The 20,016-nt window shown below is 38.9% G+C and overlaps 1 protein-coding gene across 1 annotated transcript in view; it reads right to left on the bottom strand.

Annotated features, from left to right (window-relative positions):
• Positions 1-19,524, bottom strand: part of LOC113547242 (tripartite motif-containing protein 16-like) — a 50,177-nt gene extending 30,653 nt beyond the window's left edge. The window contains 11 exon segments of the mRNA XM_053233522.1: positions 5,103-5,237; positions 5,941-6,110; positions 11,844-11,885; positions 15,210-15,698; positions 15,885-15,944; positions 16,481-16,640; positions 17,226-17,459; positions 17,626-17,721; positions 17,833-18,164; positions 18,167-18,378; positions 19,511-19,524. Of these exon segments, the coding sequence (XP_053089497.1) occupies positions 5,103-5,237; positions 5,941-6,110; positions 11,844-11,885; positions 15,210-15,698; positions 15,885-15,944; positions 16,481-16,640; positions 17,226-17,459; positions 17,626-17,721; positions 17,833-18,164; positions 18,167-18,378; positions 19,511-19,524 (1,944 nt within the window).
• Between the last annotated feature and the right edge of the window lie 492 nt (positions 19,525-20,016).

The raw sequence follows: 20,016 nt of genomic DNA, 5'->3' as shown, positions 1-20,016 counted from the left end.
AGTGGGATTTATAACCAGAGAATGGTGCCAAGTGGATTTCATTGATCAAATGCACATTAAAAAATAATTCTTGCAATCTGAACATGACCCACATACCTTGTGAATATGTTATGAATGCTCTATTTAGCATCTTCAGATGAAGGGCTGTTTTTCGTGAAGTAACACAAGATTACTGATAGTTTTCTCCAGATGTGAATGTAGAATAAAGGCTTTGTGTAGCGCGATAGATACATGTAACATGATATATAGCTGCGATTGTAACTCGAATAGCAAATGGCTTCATATGGCTCACATATCGCTATGGAAAAATGGAAGGAAGTGTTGTCATCTCTTAAAAGAAAAGACTGAGCAAAAAAATAAAATGCACACAATGTTCAGTCTCTGTATGTTGAGTTTTTTTTCGAAATGGAAAAGACATATGCAAAATATATGTGTTCAAAATAGTTTTAGGCATAAAAACAATACACATTTTGTTGTTTTCCAGTTTTTGCCAACTCTACTGGATTCATATTAATGAAGTATATTAGAATACTGGTAAAAAAAATATATTCTTTTTTTTATACATGAAGTAAAATACAGCTGCTGGTAGTGAGTCTGGACGCCACTGCGTGTGAGATAAAGAGAAATGAAAGAAGCATTGAGGTGAAACATGACTCATTGCTCAAAATGCATCTCATTTGAATAATCTGCATTCTGAGTGAGTCGAGGTGCAGTTACGCTCCCTGACCCTCGTTGTGTTTGTCTCTGACCTACATTCATCTCTTTCTGTGTGTACAGTGGCACATGTGGCATTTTGTGTAGTGTTTAGGGCAAACACCCCAGCTTTGCATTCAGTATGAGCTCACACACACACACACACACACACACATCACATCATACAGTCACATCAGCAGAGTTGAACACACTCGTTCCTCTAAAACAGTTCAGAAAATTAAATAAAGGCAATTGTCTCACACTCTAAATGTCAGGGAAGATGTGTTTGAAGTTGGCTGTAGTGCAAAGCTAATGAACTTCAGACACCAAACATTCTGAACTGACTAGTATTTTAACCTCTGGGATCTGAGTGTGTGTGTGTGTTTGCAAATACAGAGGAATGAACTTGAGGAGCTAAGAGTACAGCAAGCCACTCCATATCACACACTCTGAGGGTGTATGCATATAAAACATCTCAAATCCATGAAAATTTCAGGCTGAAACTGGAGTTGTACTTGTGCATGTACTGTATATGAGAGTAAGAGTCAGTGTGTGTGTGTGTGTGTGTGTGTGTGTGTGTAAGATTGAAAGTTAAAAGCTGAGTGAAAAGCAAGCGGTGCTTTGATCTTACAACGTTGGAGCAGAAGCAGCTGAACAGCCGAAGGGTTAACGACGCTCCACACGCTCCACACGCTCCACTGGTACTGTTTCAGATACTCCATCCTGTATGGCGCTCTGATTTGCAATTCAAATCTCTCTCCACCGCACTTCCAGGCCAATACAAACCTTTTTCCTGCCATATTTCTCTGTAATACACAGATATAAATGAGGAGAGACATGCTGTTGTGCATTAATGCGTGTGTGGTTGGAGCCTTTGCATTTGTGTGTGTGTGTGTGTGTGTGTGTGTGTGTGTGCGTGTGTGTTTTGGAGGATTCTGCTGTTTCGTTCTATTGCACATCTTATGTGTGAAAATCCACATACTGTTTCATTTACAATTATCTGTAAAAGCCACACAGCTAAAAAGGAACAATTAAAAGGATTTGTGTGTGTATGTGTGTGTGTGTGGTATTAGTTTAGCCTAAACTTTATTCTAAAGCATATTATTCAGTAACTACAATACAATCTAGAGCAAAATGGATTTAGTTATAAGAGTGAAGAGTGGAAATCTGGACCATCTAATGCCAGTTGAATGTAATTTATACCACAGTGCTGTCTGACTGGTCAAAAGGTGATTCATTTTCTATAATAATTTTCTATTTTTCTATTGTTTCTATAGCAACAGCTCATTCACAGGGACCTGTATGCTGGATGCGCCAAACAATCTAAGGCTAAAAATAATAAATACGTTTAAAAAATGTTGTTTAACAAAGAAAAATGTGTGTAATTGTTGATATGGTGAAGTTTTCTGTAAGGAGATGTCTATTTAATATTTATGGAAGGAGTCTCCAGTGTCAGTGCTTAACTTGCAGAGGTAAAGCCATAGCTTTATGTTTTTCAACACAGGAAGGAAGGAAGGAAGGAAGGAAGGAAGTGACAGACAGAAGGAAAGTATGAAATAAAGAATCAGTCTGAAAATTGTTTGTATGTTACGTTATGCATAAGGCTTTGTACTAGCTTTTTTTTTTTTTGGTAGATTAGCAAAGCAAGCCTACTGTATTAGCTACGTACACTCACCAGAGGCACCAATAATCTCTGCTACTTCCTTCAGATCATGTCTGCACACGTTTAAGTGAGAGGTCATATGTGACAGGATAAGATAAGAAACGACGGTTATAAGTTTTTCTTCCATTTTTGCACATCAAACAGTAAACAGGAATTAATTGCAGGCAGGAACTAAAATTGTGAGTGGGGAACTGAAGAAATGTCGGACCACCCGTGCCATAGGATTGACCTGAGGAGACAGTTGTTTGGATTTGGTGCTTTACCACATCATAACTAATTTGCACAGAATTGAGAAAATCGCATATGTCAATTCAAATGTTGTTTGTCACTTTGACACGTGCTAGTGTGAATGTAGGGTAAGAAGAACACTAAGGACGTAAAGGAGAGTGGAATAACATCACAGTGCTTGGTTATTAAACCCTGTAATTATCATTTAATGTTACAGTAAATTACTGTTGTTATTGTTATGTCTGAGCAGCTGCTTATTAATTTCTCAAGACTCACTTTATTGATTAGTCACACTGATAAAGTCATAGAGCTGGCACTAACACTCACAGCATTCCCTGAGCGTCTAACCCAGGGCATCGTAAAGCCAAAGAGCTAACCGCTCTCCTCATTAGCATGCTGGTGTTTCTTTTCAGTTTGCTTAATCGGCTTCTTTTTAAAGCATAATGCTCTCCACAGCGTGCTATCGGGGGAATATGCAAATAACTTCAGCTGACCTGCCCAACTCCTGCTGTCAGTCAAAGCCTGATTAAAAGCACATGTTAATGTGGAGGTTCTGTCTCTGGTGGAAACACAGCGCTTCAGCTGCAGAAACAGCTAAGTTCTTTCAATCCGCAGCCATTAACGATCTTCATTTGCATATTTTCATCATAAAAAAGGATTCATTAAACAATTCATTGGTTCACATGCTTTAATTTGCATACTTTTCCTCCTCTCACTCCGCTTTTAGCAGTTTCAGTTCAGAGGATGAAAAACACAAGTGGATATAAAGAACATGATGTTTACACAGTAATCCCTAAATCTCTTTTGAGCTAGAATTCTATTTTGTGGTTTGGTTTTTATAGAATTATATTTATAGGTTTGTAACTGGAGTTTTCACTAAACTTCACTGACAACTACAGACCAGTCTCTCCCTTCCCTTTCCTGTCCAAAACCTTTAAAAGAGCTGTTTTCAATCAACTCTCCACTTTTCTCACACAGAACAATCTCCTGGACACCAAGTAGTCTGGCTTCAAATGCAGCCACTCCATGGCTCTGCTTTCCATCACTGAAGTCTTACGACTAGCAAGATCAACCTCGAGATCATCTGTCCTCATCGTACTTGACCTCTCTGCTGCCTTTGACACTGTGAATCATCAGATCCTCCTGTCAACTCTCTCCGGTCTAGGCATCACCAGAACGGCTCTGCGCTGGGTGGAATCCTATCACTCAGGGAGATCCTTCAAGGTATCATGGAGGGGAGTGGTGTCTGAACGTCAGCAACTGGGGTTCCCCAGGGGTCAGTTCTGGGTCCATTGCTCTTTTCTATTTATACTACATCTCTGGGGCCTGTGATTGAGACTCATGGCTTCTCATATCACTGCTATGCAACTCTATTTGTCCTTCCAGCCTGAAGATCCATCAATCTCACCACATATCTTTGCCTTCCTGTCTGCCATCTTGGACTGGATGAAGGAACGCCACCTTAACTTGGCTAAAACCGAGCTTTTTGTCATCCCTGCCTGCCCCTGTACAGCTAGGCTCAACCACACTCAAGACAACCAGGATAGCCAGAAACCTTGGGGTTACTTTCGATGACCACTTGAACTTTACAGACCACATTTCAACAATTCCACAGTCCTGTAGGTTCATTCTGTATAACATCAAGAAAATCAGACCCTATCTCACTGATCATGCCTCACAGCTACTAGTCCAGGCTCTTGTTATCTCAAAACTGGACAACTGCAATGCACTACTCCCGGGCCTCCCAGCCAGCTGCATCAAACCCCTTCAGATGATTCAGAATGCAGCAGCATGCCTTGTTTTCAACCAGCACAAAAGGACCCACATCACATCCCTCTTCGTCTCCCTCCACTGGCTTCCTGTAGCTGCCTATATCAAATTCAAGGCTTTGATGCTCATGTACAAGACCTCGTCTAGAACAGCATCCCCCTACCTCAACATTCTCCTTGAGTTTTATGTTGTCTCCTGCAACCTGCGATCAGTTAATGACCGACGCCTGGTAGTGCCTACTCAGCAAGGCATGAGGTCCCTTTCCAGAACCTTCAAACTGACTGTCCCTCAGAGGTGGAATGAACCTCAATCCGGACAGCAGAATCCGTCACTATCTTCAAAAAAATGGCTAAAGACCCACCTCATCCGTGAACACTTACCTAACCCCTAACTTGTCCCCATTAAAAAAAAAACTTGCACCTACACTGGCTCTTACATCTCTACTCTGTGTACTTTACTCCTCTAGCACTCAATTAAAAATCTTGTATGGTAGCACTACTTGTATTGTTCTCTGCTTGATATATCGCTTTGCTTGTATTTTCTCATTTGTAAGTCGCTAAATGAATAAATGTAAATGCCTCGGACATGTTACAGCTTAACACATAACTAGATTATGCTCTTCAGTTCAGTGTGGTTGAAGTTATTTAATTTGTAAAAAGTACATCATTTTCTGCTGAAAATTGCACATATTGGTGTGTCTTTTGGACTTTTGGAGCTAAAAACAAACAAACAAATAAAAAAACCTTACCAACACTTGACAGAGCTCTCCAGCTCGGCCTGTGATGAAGGTGTCCTTCAATCCCTCGCAGTGGTGCAAAGGAACACCATCAATTTCACTAACAACAGTGGAACTGCAGTGTGTGTAGAGCTGAGAGCCTGAAGGCTAAAGCGAGAGAGGGAGGAAGAAGAGAAAGAAAGAAAGAAAGAAATAACAGGACAAGGAAAACAAAGAAAGGAAGAACAGGGAAAGAGAAAGAGAACTCTGTCTGTAGAGTTAAGAACCTAAAGGCAGATGGAGGGATGGAAGAAAGGAAAGGAAAGAGGGAAAAGAAAGAAAGCAAGACAAAGACATGACAAGAAAAGATGAATGTAGCTGCTTTTATTTTTCTACATGTGATTTTTTTGGACACATGATTAATTTATTTTATTATTATTTATTGTTTTTTTCACTTTTGTATGTTTTTCACATAATACTGACAGAATCCCATGTGAGAAACATACAATCATCATATGAAATGAGTGTGATTTTTCTATAAGAGAGGTATTAAATATAAATAGCTGATAATATATTCTGGTCTGCTGTGACTTTCTCAGGGAAAAAAAAACAGAATAAAGTTTATTTGGTCGTTTTTCCTTGTGCATGGTGCAGACATTAGCTGGATAAATGCATTACTCATGCATAGAAAGCTAAGCCTCTATCTCGTATTCACTTCCTCTGAGAAAATCCATGCTGTGGAAATCACAGAGCGTGTCTTTAGATGAGAGAGGATCTATACGTCCATCGTTAGCTAAACATGACTTAAGGCTGAAACGTTGTATCTGGCATGAGAAGGCCCTATTTTAGGACAGAAAATGAAGCGCCTCACACGACACGGATTACTCCACGTACGAGGCGGCGAGGGCTCGTGTGTGAAGGGCTTAATGCTGAGGAATTGGGATCGTCTGGAAGATGCTGAGGGGCGAGTGAGACACCGGAATACCAATGAAGCTACACGAGCGATGTGGAGATGCAGAGACGCCTCCTCACACTGCCGGTCTACAATCAACGACTGTTACCACACTTACATACACACTGCTCACACATAATACGCAGCTGTCAATGGTCATATGATCCATCACACACACACTCACACGGTGTATTCTAGCACTCACTTATTTAGTGTTTGTAAGGTTTTACATATAAACAAGTATACAAATGGACAAAAACATAGCCAGATATACAGTGAGGGGAAATACTGTAAGTATTGGGACTTTTTTTGGGGAGGGGGGAGGGAGGGGAGTATTTTCCCCTGATTTTTCTCCCTAATTTAGTCTTTTCAAACTGCTGCTCATGCTGTGTAACACACTCAGAGGAAAGCGCTATTCTCCTTCTGCAAGCACGAGGTCACAGACGCCCACGAATGACTAGTGTCGCTGTGATTGATAGGGGAGAGAGATTACGCCCCTCCCATCCTGAGAGCACGGCCAATTTTGCTCTCTTGGACTCCTGGCCGTGGATGGCTGTGGCATCGTCAGGATTCAAAGTCACGATCTCCAGACGATAGGGCGAAAAGTATTCAGACACCACAAATTAACATCATTAATACTTTGTTGCAAAGTCATCTACTGTAAGAAGTAATTAGCTTTTAGCAGCATTGTTGTTCAGTTTCTGGCCCATTCCTCTTGGCAAGTCATCTTCAATTCCCAGAGGTTATGCAGTTCCCTCTGATGGACTCTTCATTTCAAAATCCTCCATAAATAATATCGGAAGATTGGCTAAGCCATGCAAGTACCTTTACCTTCTTTTTTAGAAACAAGTTGAGTTATTTTGGCTGCATGTTTGGGGTTGTTGTCATGTTGAAACATCCATCTTCTCTCCAGATTCAGTCTCTTGGCCAATGAGATTAAATTGTCCTCTAACATGTCCCAGTACATTCCTTCATTCATATTTCCTTCGATGACATGTAATGCCCCAGTACTTTTTGCAAAGAAGCAGCCCAATCTCACGATGCCGCCATCACCGTGCTTCACTGTGGGTATGGTGTTCTTGGGATGATATTCTCAACCCTTCTTTCTTCAAACGTGACAAGCAGAATTATTGCAAAAGCAACACATTTTTCAGAGTTTTGATTTGTCTTTATGATTGTGTGCAAATGTTGGGAATGATTAGTTGTGGTTCCATAAACTTTCCACCTGCGTCTTATTGAATCTGACAGGGAAGTTTAGGGTCTTTGCTATGGCTCTGTAGCTTTTTCCAGCGCTGGTTATATAGTTGTCCCTGAGAACTTTAGGAAGCGTGTTCAATTTCACCATGACGGCTACTTGATGTGTTAAATCCCAACCAACAGTGACGTTTTTTATAATGAAACCAGGTGCAGTTTGCCTAAGAACACTTTTTACAGCATTTACACTGTAGAACATGATCTATTTTTATGTAACCTTTACATAGATGTATTTTAACATAGTGTCTAAATGCTATGAAGACAATAAATGTTTTCTTTTTCTCCAGTGAAGAATTTAGTAAGGTATATATAGTTTGCTATTTTGAATTCATAATTTTATATAGTGTATTTCTGTTTATGTTTTTGGTTTATTTTGCGCGTCCAAAGAAGTTATGCACCTAATTTCTATAAATAACTATATTTAAGTATAGGTGTAGGCCAATCTCTGTTTTGATTATGCCCATAAATAAATATTAATTGCCATCCTCCAATTATACAGTTAATATGTCTCATATCTTAACACTTTAAATAAAATGTCTATTCATAGCCATAACCCCATAGCAGAGATGTCACATCCAAGCTGCTTTACTTTAATTAATTAGACGACTCACCACTTTAATAGGAACACCTGTACCCCTGTTGATTCATGCAATTATCCAATCAACCATCAAATACCAGAATGGGATAAAAATGTGATCTCAGTGACTTTGATCGTGGCATACAGTGGTTGTTAGTGCCAGATGGGCTGGTCTGAGTATTTCAGAAACTGCTGATCTCTTGGGATTTTCACACACAACAGTCTCTAGATTTTACACATAATGGTGCGAAACCCAAAAAACACCCTGTGAGCGTCAGTTCTGTGGGTGGAAACGCCTTGCTGATGAGAGTGGTCAGAGGAGAATGATTAGACTCTTTCGAGCTCTCAGGAAGGCTACGGTAAATCAAATAAGCACTCTTTACAAATGTGGTGAGCAGAAAAGCATCTCATAACACACAACACACTGAACCTTGAGGAGAATGGGCTACAACAGCAGAAGACAACATCAGGTTCCACTCCTGTCAGCTAAGAACAGCTTCAGCTCACCAAAACTGGATGGTTGAAGTAAAACAGCTAGTGTTTTCTAATCATTATATATATTATCACTATACATTATATATATATTATCCACTGTAACCACAATGTGTAAACCATAACCGATGCTAGTAGACAACAGAATTAAACACTTCAGTTAAATGTAATTCAGTTAATATGACACTATTCACAAAAGACATGAGCAAAACAGTCACTGTAGGTGTACTCATATTAACACAGCCATCTTTCTCTCTCTCCATTCACATCATGTTCATGTTCATCTTTCTCTAATATTGGGAGGCAGATAGTGAAGATTAGCCGTCAAGACTGCAATAAAACACCATCTGATAGCATGAGGAGGAAAACAGGGCTGAAGATGAAAAACCAAATAGGAGCATCAACCCTGTGGAAAAAAATGGCATTTTAGCAAGTGAAAATATCTTGAATATGAGTAAATATATGTAATATTTCTTATTGGGAGAAAATTATGTTATAACCTGGTTTAGGTCAGACAGCAAGATACAAAAATAAAGAGGCAGTGAGAGGAGTATTGCCTTTATTGCTTTGTGAATTTATTTTTATGATATTGTCTTCAGGCGAAATAATAATGAAACCAAACCTAACCATCTTCACAAAAAATCACATACAATCACAAATCATGGTCATACGTTTTTCGCATGTGATTATGATTAATATGTACACTATATGGCCAAAAGTATGTGGACGACTGATCATGTGCTTGTTGAACATCCCATTCCAGATGTAGTCCCTCCTTTGCATCTATAATAAGCTCCACTCTTCTGGGAAGGCTTTCCACTAGATTTTGGAGCAACACTTGAGTTCTTCCACTCCAACCTTCACACACCATGTCTTCATGGAGCTCGCTTTGTGCACAGGGGCATTGTCATGCTGGAACAGGTTTGGGCCTCTTAGTTCCAGTGAAGGGAAATTGTAATGCTACGGGATACAAAGCCATTCTATACAATTGTGTGCTTCCAAATTTGTGGCTACAGTTTGGGGAAGAACCACATATGGGTGTGATGGTCAGGTGTCCATAAACATTAGGCTGTAGACTATATGTACTCACATGTGGAGAAACATGTCAAGGTGCATTTCAACATTATGTGAATTCAGGTAAACATGTGACATCATGTGAATAATATCTGAAAATGAATCATGGAAAAAAAAAATAGCATCCGAAAGTAAAACGTAACGCATCCAAAAACCACATGCGTAAATTTCACGTTGAGTTCACATACGTCTTTTCTGTAAGTGGAAAAGTTCAAGCGGGGGTGAATACTTATGTGTTGCAGAACTTCAGCAGGGACACCACTTCCCTTTCATGTATTCCTACCAGCTTTTAAGACCAACCTACACCTTCTGTGGTCTGCAATCTTACAGTGGTAAAGAACAAATAAAACGTGTTTACATGTTAATATATTCTTCACTGTAAAAATATGAATTAAATATGTTTGAAGCTTCTTGTGTGTCCTACATAAATGCTGCAGGCATCTTTAGAAATCATTATACAGCATCATGTCCTCCAGAGAAACAATTAGCGACGAAACTTCTGAGGAAAAACAGAGAGGGATTTGCATTTTTTATAAGCAACTCGAGAAAACTTTTCCTGTGTTTGATGTCTGTGCTTCCTTCCTTACATAATTCAGGTCAGGAGTGTGTAATGAATCGATGCGCTCACATGACATGCGCTGACCTCCAGTGGATCATCCAAATAAATCAGACATGAGAAAGAGCTTTAAGGGGACGTCTCTGCAGTCGTGTCCAGCATTAAAACGTCGTCCAGCCAAAATGGGAACCTAAGCTCTTGAGTATCAGTTTGCAAACATGACACTGAGTGTTAATTAAAAAAAATAGCTCTTTAAATCATAGTAGATCTCTGTTAGAAGCTCAGTAGGAGGTGGAATAGCAATAATTTGGTCTGTTGACTTGTAAATGGAATAATGTTGGACTATCTAATAAGGAGAACATGTGGAGGAGGGATGCAGGATAGACAGAGCTGTCCAAGTTTTCTGCAGTGCATTTTCTTTTCGTTAATGGTGGATGATGGGATTACTGGATAAAGCTGTGGAGGATTAGAGAGACCCAAAAAAATGAGAACGAGCACTCCGGTAGAGAAATAAACCAAACCTGCTGACTGTGAGAAAGAAAAAAAAAACAGTCTGAAAGTGATGAGCTGAAAGAAGACTTGGCAAAGCTGCTCTTTAGAGGAATACAATGCAAATGCATGCAGAGTGAATTCACTGCTTTTAACTCTCAACAATATTGGCTTTTTGCTCAGTTTCCTGTCATCATAAATGTTTCAACACATTACTTTGTGCCTCAAAGTCAATAAAGACAAATGTGTAAATGTTAGCGCATCGAGCTGCTGTTTTGTTTTTTTTCCGCAGCCATATGAAGACATATTTCCACATTTACATTAGCTACACTAACTGACCAGTTATACTTAACATATTAGTGACTTTATAGGTGCTATGTGTCACATAATATATTAGGGGTATAACACAATGCCTGTGTTTGTATCTGTATGTGTTTAGTGCTCCAGCGGATTTAACCGGAAGTGGGTGTGGTTTTAAACTGGAAGATTTCTTTTATATAAACATGAACTCTGCCACTATGCCCCAAGAAATATCAGAAAACACCGAAAAAATCCAAGGCGCTTAAAAAAAGAAGTTAATTTTCATGCAAAAAATATAACAACAAAATAGCAATAAACAGAAGAACGTAACTTTATTCAACTCCTGAACTTCTACATTTTTCCTCAGCTACATCATTAGGCTTTAATCGTTGACCTGTGGAACTTTCTGGCAAGGTTTCTTTCTAAAATTATGCTGGGGAACTATGTTTTAAAACAACAACATCTTTCCCAAATCAAAAAAACATTGATTATGGTTGAAAACAATAGCCACCTAATATTTTTTATCAGATTTACTACAGTTTTTGGGTTTGTTTCATTCTGGAAGGATCAGAAACTTACAAATTACTATTTCTGCGAGTCAAAGTGGGGTCCATTTCATTATAATGCCCATATGATCATTTTATATAAAATAAATATATATATATATATATATATATATATATATATATATATATATATATACAGAAATATGGTAAAAATATGGTTTTATTTTGGGGCTCCTGGAGCAAACCACTGATCATAGATGAAAAAAAAATAGCGCACCTCCTGTTTGTATCTGTATTTGTATATATTTAGAACACATTATCTGTTCACTCCAAATAATGTGTTCATGTTTGGTTACATCCCTACTGTACATGCAGGGTCAGACTTCTTCAGCCTGCGGAGCATCTGATATCTTTAGTAGACTTCAGTCTTATTCCTTATTCAGGCTGCTTTACTTTTACATTTGGAGATAATGTAATTGTTCCGTGAATATCTCTGGGATTTTAGTCTTGTCTGAAGACGTCATATCAGACTGTGAGTGTATGCATCTGGAAAGATATTTTATCTTTATAGTACCTCCTATAAAAGGAGCAGTAGAACCCCAGGATGTATACAACCCCAGGTCATATACATCACACCTGAGCTGATATGTTGGTAAAAATGTTTCTTTTCTACCATCTCCCACCAAAATCGAAATGAAAGTTAGTATTAGACAAGTTTCAAATGCAGAGCAATAAAATATAGATGACATCTATATCCTTGCAGATCTTACCTGTTGAAACCTGGGTAGTGGAATAGCAAGCATTTGCTCACTGAGGCAAAAGAGCAGCAGGAGAGCACACACAGCCATGCCTGAGGAAGCAAACGTCTACCTGCTTATTTTTTTAAAAAAAAAAAAGATATTTCAGCCTCTGTTAACGTAATCACCCGAAAGAGGGACGTTTTGGTTCACAGTTTGGAAAAGGCTATGGGTGAATCAAACTCATCATCATCATCATCATCATCAACAATCATCACTATTAAAAAGCATACGTATGGAACCGAGTCACCATAGCAACCGATTCCCAAGCCACACTTAAAATATGTCAATACGTAGTTCAGAGCTGCTGAAGTGGCTTCAGAGTGAATGAAGATCGTCAGAGTGAAATGACAAAGCACGGTGCTTTTTAAACCTCCACGTTGTAGTGGATCAATCTAAAGCCTTGAATGAGCCACACAGCCATCAAACAGCTGCTCAACTAAGTGCTGCAACTCAGATAATGTTTTGAATATGAAACAGTTTTTACTTTTATTCTATTTTTAAAATGTATCTCCTTACACTTATTTTTCTACTTCAACATATTTTCACTTAATCTTTTTTTATTTTGTCCATGTGCATTCTATTGCATTACTTTTTATCCTTTAATTTTTACTTCGAGCTTTGTATGAACATTCTGCTTCTTCTTCTTATTATTATTATTATGAGAGTTTTATAAAATAAAGCAACACCAAACATTTTCACATTGTGATCCTTTTTAAAACATATTGCTTCATTCAACACATCTGTAAACCACTAGTTTCCTCCAGGTTCTCCGGGTTCCTTCCACCTCAGCAAAAAACAAAGCAGTAGGTTGATTGCCAGTAGGAAGATAAACTGACCCTAGGTGTGAATGTGTGTGTGTGTGTGTGTGTGTGTGAGTGATGTCCCGTGGTGGACTTGAATCACAGCCGGGGTGTATTACGTCCTCGCACTGAGTGTTCACAGCTTAGGCTCAGAATCCAGCGTGACCATGAGCAGGATAAAGCACTTACTGAAAGTCAGTGAGTGTAAAACACATCACACATTTACACATTTTCCCTTTTTGTGTATGAATGGTGTTGTGGATGAGTGCTGCCCCCTGGTGGAGCTTCGTCCTGATTTCAAACTGCACAGTTCCTTGTTTATTTCTTTAAAATTGCTTTGAAAGATATGCAATGGGAAATTTCAGGTGTCGTAGTTGTGCTTCTTTTAAAGTCACCCTAAACTTAAACATGTATGAAAAGACTGAGTGGAAAAGACTGAGTGTGAAAACTGCCACTGCAGCACTTTTACCTTAATTCTTTATAAAATGGGTGAAGAAATAAATGTAAGCATATGTAAAACATGGATAAAGCATGAGCAAAGAGGATCAGTGGTCGCAAGTCGAAGCTCACAATAGTTGCAAAATGCCCCAAAGGTACATTCAGAAAAATACCTACAGAAGAAAAAACTGTCATGAGCTTTACAAAGCTGGAATTGAAGACTGAACTCCTGAGCAATGGCAAAAAAACTAGTACAGTTAGAGAAATCAACATTCTCTCTATCTCCTACATCTAGATGGATTTATTTTTTTTTGGAGGAAGCCGATAAATGCCTTCAGTCCACAACATCTCGCCAGTACAGCAGGAGATCCAGTTCAGCAGCCATCTTGTATAAATCACTGGGTCTAAAAATGGCTTTGCATTAACATAACAACATAATGACCAACAAATATGAGGGGATTTTACAGGACCAGAGGCAGCATGATGGTGCAAATGATGATATCTCCATATTCCAGGATGATAATGATCATGCCCCATACATACAAGAGTGAGCCATACCACTCATAAGACCTTCCACAACTGCCCCAGTCACCAGATTTAAACAGCACTGAACGTTTATGGCATGTTCTGGAAAGTAGATATCTAACTTCTTCAGCTTTCAAAGAACTGGAAGAGTTTAATCTTGAAGAATGTCCAACATCCCACCACAAACCATTCAGGACTTTGAACAGCATTCCATGAAGGATTAAAGCTGTTCTGGAGGCAAATGGTGGCCTTTCTCCTTATTAGCTCCTCAGTGATAATATATTGTTATACAGTATGTTTCCATTATGTTGTCCACACCCTGTATGCTGTTGTGTGAATCCCTTCAAGATTTCAAGATGTGCCATTCATGTTCATCGTAATGAGATCTAGTGACATCAATCTGAGAAATCAATGCCACTGCACTATATTCTGTATTTATCTTATGTAATAAGAGAATTTTGCATTGAATACATTTTCATTATCTTTATTATGATTTTTAGGAACCAGAGAACATTTAAGACAAGACACTACAGGTGGAAATTATTATTTTGGATAAATTGAATCAATACCACATCTTATCATAATAAAATCGTCAAAACACGACAGAAAAAAAATGTTTATTTCACTGTTTTGGTCGACTGCATTATTTGAAAGGCAGCAAATTTAAAGACTTTAAGCTCCGCCCACTTCACAATCACCTCATGTCATATATCATTGAAAGCTTGTTTCCTGGTGTACTGGATATGATATTAAAAATATATATATATACAGCATACTACGTATGATTATGATGCAATTATACATGTCACAGTCTTTTGTAAAACTTATAAACCACATTAACTAGAGCGGAAAACACATTAAACCAGATTTTATTATTAAATCTATTCTTCTCCAAATGTCAAAATCTCAGTTGTTTTTGTTTTGTTCAGAAGCAGTTAATTAGAAGTTAATTAGAAGCTTATTACAGAGGAAATTCCTCCCAAATATTCATTATTGTTGAATTTATGTTAGATTTTGTATTGGAAAATGGCAGAAAATATTTATAACATTAATATTACATGCTATTTCCTTGATTACGCAATAAAAAATAATGATTTTCCAACAAAATTTTCTGTACAAAGTTTCTGTAAAAGAGTCTTCGCAGTGAATTTTGTTGTTGTTTTAAGAATTATATACATTTATGTGCGTATAATTAAACTCATAAGTAAGTCTCATTTTTTTAAAAAGTTTCAATAGAGAAATACTAAAAATATCAGCATGGTATCTAAGGGTGAAATTTCGTGATATCTATTGTTTAAAAAAAATTGTCCTCTACATCACTGTAGTGTTTAACCTTAACCAGTTAGTACAGTTTAATAGTTGATCCTTTACAAACCAAAAACCCGGGATAAAGAGGATGAGTGAATGTGGTGTGAACTCTGTGGAGGAGCTTCATCGTGTCAGAGACGCTGTAGAAGGATAGAGTTCCTGCCCTGTGATCCACATACACTCCTATCCTAGAGGAGCTCGGTATTACTGGGATTTTAATTTCTTTACAACTGTGATAGAACGAGTAGTAGGACGGAGTGCACAGCAATCTCCAGGACTGATCACTGGATCCAAAAACACATTCAGCAAAGTTTCCTTTCCTGCTGATGCTTTTATATGACATTGCTATAGAAACCCCATCATGTCCGCTCCACTCAACCTCCCAGTAACAGCGTCCCCACACACCCTCTCTACACATCACCTGCCAGCAGCTGTCAAATCTCTCGGCATGATCGGGATACGGCTGAGCCGTTTCACTGCAGGTCACCACTGTGTTCCTCTCAGACAGACAGAGGTGTTTATTTACTGTGTTGGGATCCAGTGTGAACTGACAGGAATCTGGTAGACAAAAATAATCTGCATTTTAAAAATCTCATACTTCGGCAAGAACGTAAACCATGATTCTGTATTCATTTGTACGAGATAACTACAGATTCAGCGATTAACGATGTCTCTGAAATGCCCTTTATTTGGTCTAATTATTTTTGATTTGTGCCTACATATTCACACATGGGACAGACTTACATTTTAGAAACTCTTCTCGGGTTTTATGGTCATCTGGAAGAATAATCTGGACTTCTGTTACTGTAGAAAGAAAAGCATTCGTCAGTTGCGTCCATGCTAAGCTCAACCAAATATCGCACCATCATTAACATCTTCGAACGAACCTGCTTCTGACTCCTAACTCTATTCACTTCTGTATTATGCAACCACTTAATTACCAGTAGACAAATGATCATACTATAATAAGGTCATTTTTATAATGTAAATTGGAATTTTACAACTTTCTTTATTTCTTTTTTATGTCACACTGTGCTATATATATATATATATATAAAAATGAAATTATTATTATGTAAATAAAGTTATTATTATTATTGTATGTTGCATTTAATATACATGCCACAAGTTAAGTCATGTTATCACTTATGTTACAGCAGCTATAAACTGTTATTCTGCTATAAACTTAACATGACAAACAGAGAAAGCAGAAAGTCCATCCCTGTGAACGAGCTTTTAATATAAATCTGTGATTCGCAGCTGCACTACTGTCTGACCAATGGGAATTGAGAATATGGTATCATATATGGTAAATGTGGTTATTTCAGGAATTGTATTACCTTTACTTGATATCTCCTCAAAGCCCTCTTTACAAGATTCTTCGAGTTTGTCTCTCAGCTGAGACACAGACTTTATTACACTGTTGAAAGGGTGGAAAGAACTGAATATGATGCTGGGGATGTTTGCAGGTACAGGAGACGCCGAGGCAGACTGAAAAATCTGCATGGAATTAGAGGTTTACATGAAGAGAAACCCAGACCGTTTCATGAAAAGAAAAAAAAAATAGTGAAATTTCACACAGCTTTCATAAACCAAGTGTTTATGACATTTCCTGGTTCTGGCAATGGCATGGACACCTTCTCTCTCTCTCTCTCTCTCTCTCTTACTTTGCAGTCCTTGATTCAAATTCATTATTTATTCAAAATAATCAATTGGTCATTTGAATTTGCAGAACTGACTCTTTTACACTGAAAAGCATAATTTATAGACCAAAATATTTAAATCACGGGCAGAATTTCCACTTAAGTAAAATATGTACGTTCAGCAAAAAGTAAATAGATAAATAATGGCATGTGTATGTTAAATTCATTAAATAGAAACACACATATTTGCAAACTCAGACATTACAAGACATTACAGTATATCAGTATGTAAAAGCTACATACGGCCATAATGACTCTAATTTTAAGAGTGTATGTTGCTTCCTGTGAGCTGGGGTTGTAACAACAAGACATCCACATCATCCTGTTTAGTCTCTTTACTGAAATGCCATGTTGGATGATGTGGCTTTCACAGTGCTGTTACCTGGAGGAAATGGATGGGATCTTCTGTGTGTGAAAGCCTCTCCAGCTCAGCATTTCTTCTCCTCAGCTCTGCAATCTCCTGCTCCAGTTGCTTCATGACTTCTTCACCTCGACTCACTGCAGCTTTCTCCTGAGCTCTGATCAGCTCTGTCAGTTCATTATGTCTTTTTACAATGGTTCTGATCAGATCAGCAAAGATCATCTCAGTTTTCTCCACTGCTGCCTGCGCAGAGCACTTTTAGGAGATACATAGAAAGAAAGGACATAATGAATCCTCATACTTTTGGACCCAAGACATATTTGTTTCCATCAGTGAGAAATTGGTTAGATGTATGGAGGAGTCTTGCGTGATCCTGAAACAACCTGTACAGCAACTAGCTATTTTTCTTCTCTGAGCTCACCTGGTGAGATCTCACAGCCTTCCTCAGCTCCTGCAGCTTATTCTCCATGTCCTGGATTCTCTGCTGGGATTGTTTGTGCATCCCTGTCAACTGCCTCTGCAAAAATACCATTTCATTTTTAGATTTATTTTAACATGAATGTGTCACCATGTGCACCAGCTACAAATCATGAAAATGTAAGTTTACTTAGTCTTCTATTATAGTTACCTGTTTCTCAGCTCTTTCTGCTGCAGCTGATACTGTATCATGTCCTTTATGTTTGTCTAACATACACAAAGGGCAGATACACTGCTGGTCAGTGCGACAGTAAACCTCCAGCAGTTTGTCATGCTGAGAGCAGATCTGCTCCTGGAGTCGTCTGGAGGCTTCGACCAGCTTGTGCTTCTTAAAGGCAGGAGATTCATAGTGAGGCTGGAGGTGAGTTTCACAGAAAGAGGCCAGACACACCAGACAGGACTTGATGGCTTTGTATTTTCTCCCAGTGCAGGAATCACACTCCAGAGATGTGGCATATTCTGTCATCTTCAGCTTCTCCATCATTCAGCAGTCATCACATTGTTCTTCAGGTCAGGTCTTGGAGTGAAGGTTTGTCTACACTGAGGGCAGCTGTAGACTCCTTTCTGAACCTCCTGATCCCAGCAGCCTCCACTAAAGTCCAGACACAAACTGTGGCCACGAGCTGCAGTCACTGGATTCTTCAGTTGGTCCAGGCAGATTGGACAGTTGATTGCAAACTGATGCTGAGCCACTGAGCTCACACGTACATGCACAATAATAAAATGAAATCTATTGTTACAGCAATGTATCAGATAAATCAAAGGGTAGAAAAAGCTTCCGGGTCCAATGTATTACACCATCTCAGATAATATGTCTGTGTGCCACACTTTTTGTTACCTTGTTACAAATTATCAGACATGATTTAAAGTTTAATTGCTACTATGGCCATAAACGCTTTGTAAGAATATAAGAGTAAGCACTTCACACTAACACTTTAAATTAAAGTTTAAATCTGAATAATGGGACACCCAGCTTCACAGGTCTCTGAGGAAGCACCACTCCAACCCCTTCCCACTCACAAATTCTGAGAAAAGGTGGTAAAATAAAAAAAGGTTTAGTTATTGATTTGGGCACAAGTTAGCTTGGGCTAGTTAGCTAGACTTCTTGTTCTTCTTCATGGTCTGCATATTTGATTTGGCACAGTGCTTTTTTTTTAAGCCGGATGCCCTTCCTGACACAATCCTCCCCAATTTTACCTGGGCTTGGGACCGGCACTGCAATTGGGACCGGAGTGCAATTTCGTGTGCCACCCCAGTGCCAGGGGTCGGTTCCCTGGCTGGAAATCGAACCCGGACCATGGAGGCGAGAGTGCCGAGTCCTAACCACTAGTCCTCCAGTGACCCTGTCTAGCTAGCTAGACTACATGGACAAAAATATGTGGACACAAACTGTTACCAAAGTTTGAAGCACACAGTTGTATAAAATATCTCTGTATGCTGTAGCATTAAGATTTCCTTTCATTGGAACTAAGAGGCCCAAACCTGTTCCAGCATGACAATGCCCCTGTGCACAAAGCGAGCTCCATGAAGACATGGTGTGTGAAGGTTGGAGTGGAAGAACTGGAGTGTCCTGCACAGAGTCCTGACCTCAACCCCACTGAACACCTTTGATATGAACTGGAGCACCAACTTCACGCCAGGCCTTCTTGCCCATCAGTGCCCAACCTCTTGTGCTGTGGTGGTGAATGGACAGATCCCCACGGCCATGGGCCAAAATCTAGTGGAAAGCCTTCTCAGAAGATTGGAGGCTGTTGTAGTAGCAAAGTGGGGGCAACTACATATTAATGCCCAAGGATTTGGAATGGGATGTTCAGTGGTCAGGTGTCCACATACTTTCAGCCATATAGTGCAGTTTTAATATTCCCAATTCAAAAAATTCATTGTTCAAAAACTAAAGCCACACCCCTAAAATAAATGCAAGCCAGTGCCTAGGTTAGAACACAAAAATTTTAGTTCAAGAGAATGTGACTGACAAACAAATACAGTGGAGGCCAGTTAATGACATTCGATGAAACATTTTAACACATCTCAAGTTACCATACATTTCACGAGGAAGGAGGATTATCTAGAAATGCTGAAGCAACACCTCAAGTCAGCCAGAAAGTTAAAACTTGGAACTCTGGGAAGTCCAGTGGGACACAGATCCTAATCATACTTACCATGTTGTAACAAACTGGGGTTAGTGTTAGGGTTAGGGGTTAGGGGTTAGGGTTAGGGTTATCTTTGTTTCAGACAAAAAAAAAAAAAGATAAATCTTATTTGGTTTATTTGGTTGTGCTGTTTTCTTGTCCTGCTGGGGGAAAAAAAACAATAGAAACCTTCATAGAATTTGTAA

Source organism: Pangasianodon hypophthalmus, chromosome 4 (assembly GCF_027358585.1).
Source record: "Pangasianodon hypophthalmus isolate fPanHyp1 chromosome 4, fPanHyp1.pri, whole genome shotgun sequence".
Classification (NCBI taxonomy): domain Eukaryota; kingdom Metazoa; phylum Chordata; class Actinopteri; order Siluriformes; family Pangasiidae; genus Pangasianodon; species Pangasianodon hypophthalmus.
Note: the sequence above shows the minus strand (reverse complement) of the source record. Positions and strands in the feature narration are given on the sequence as shown.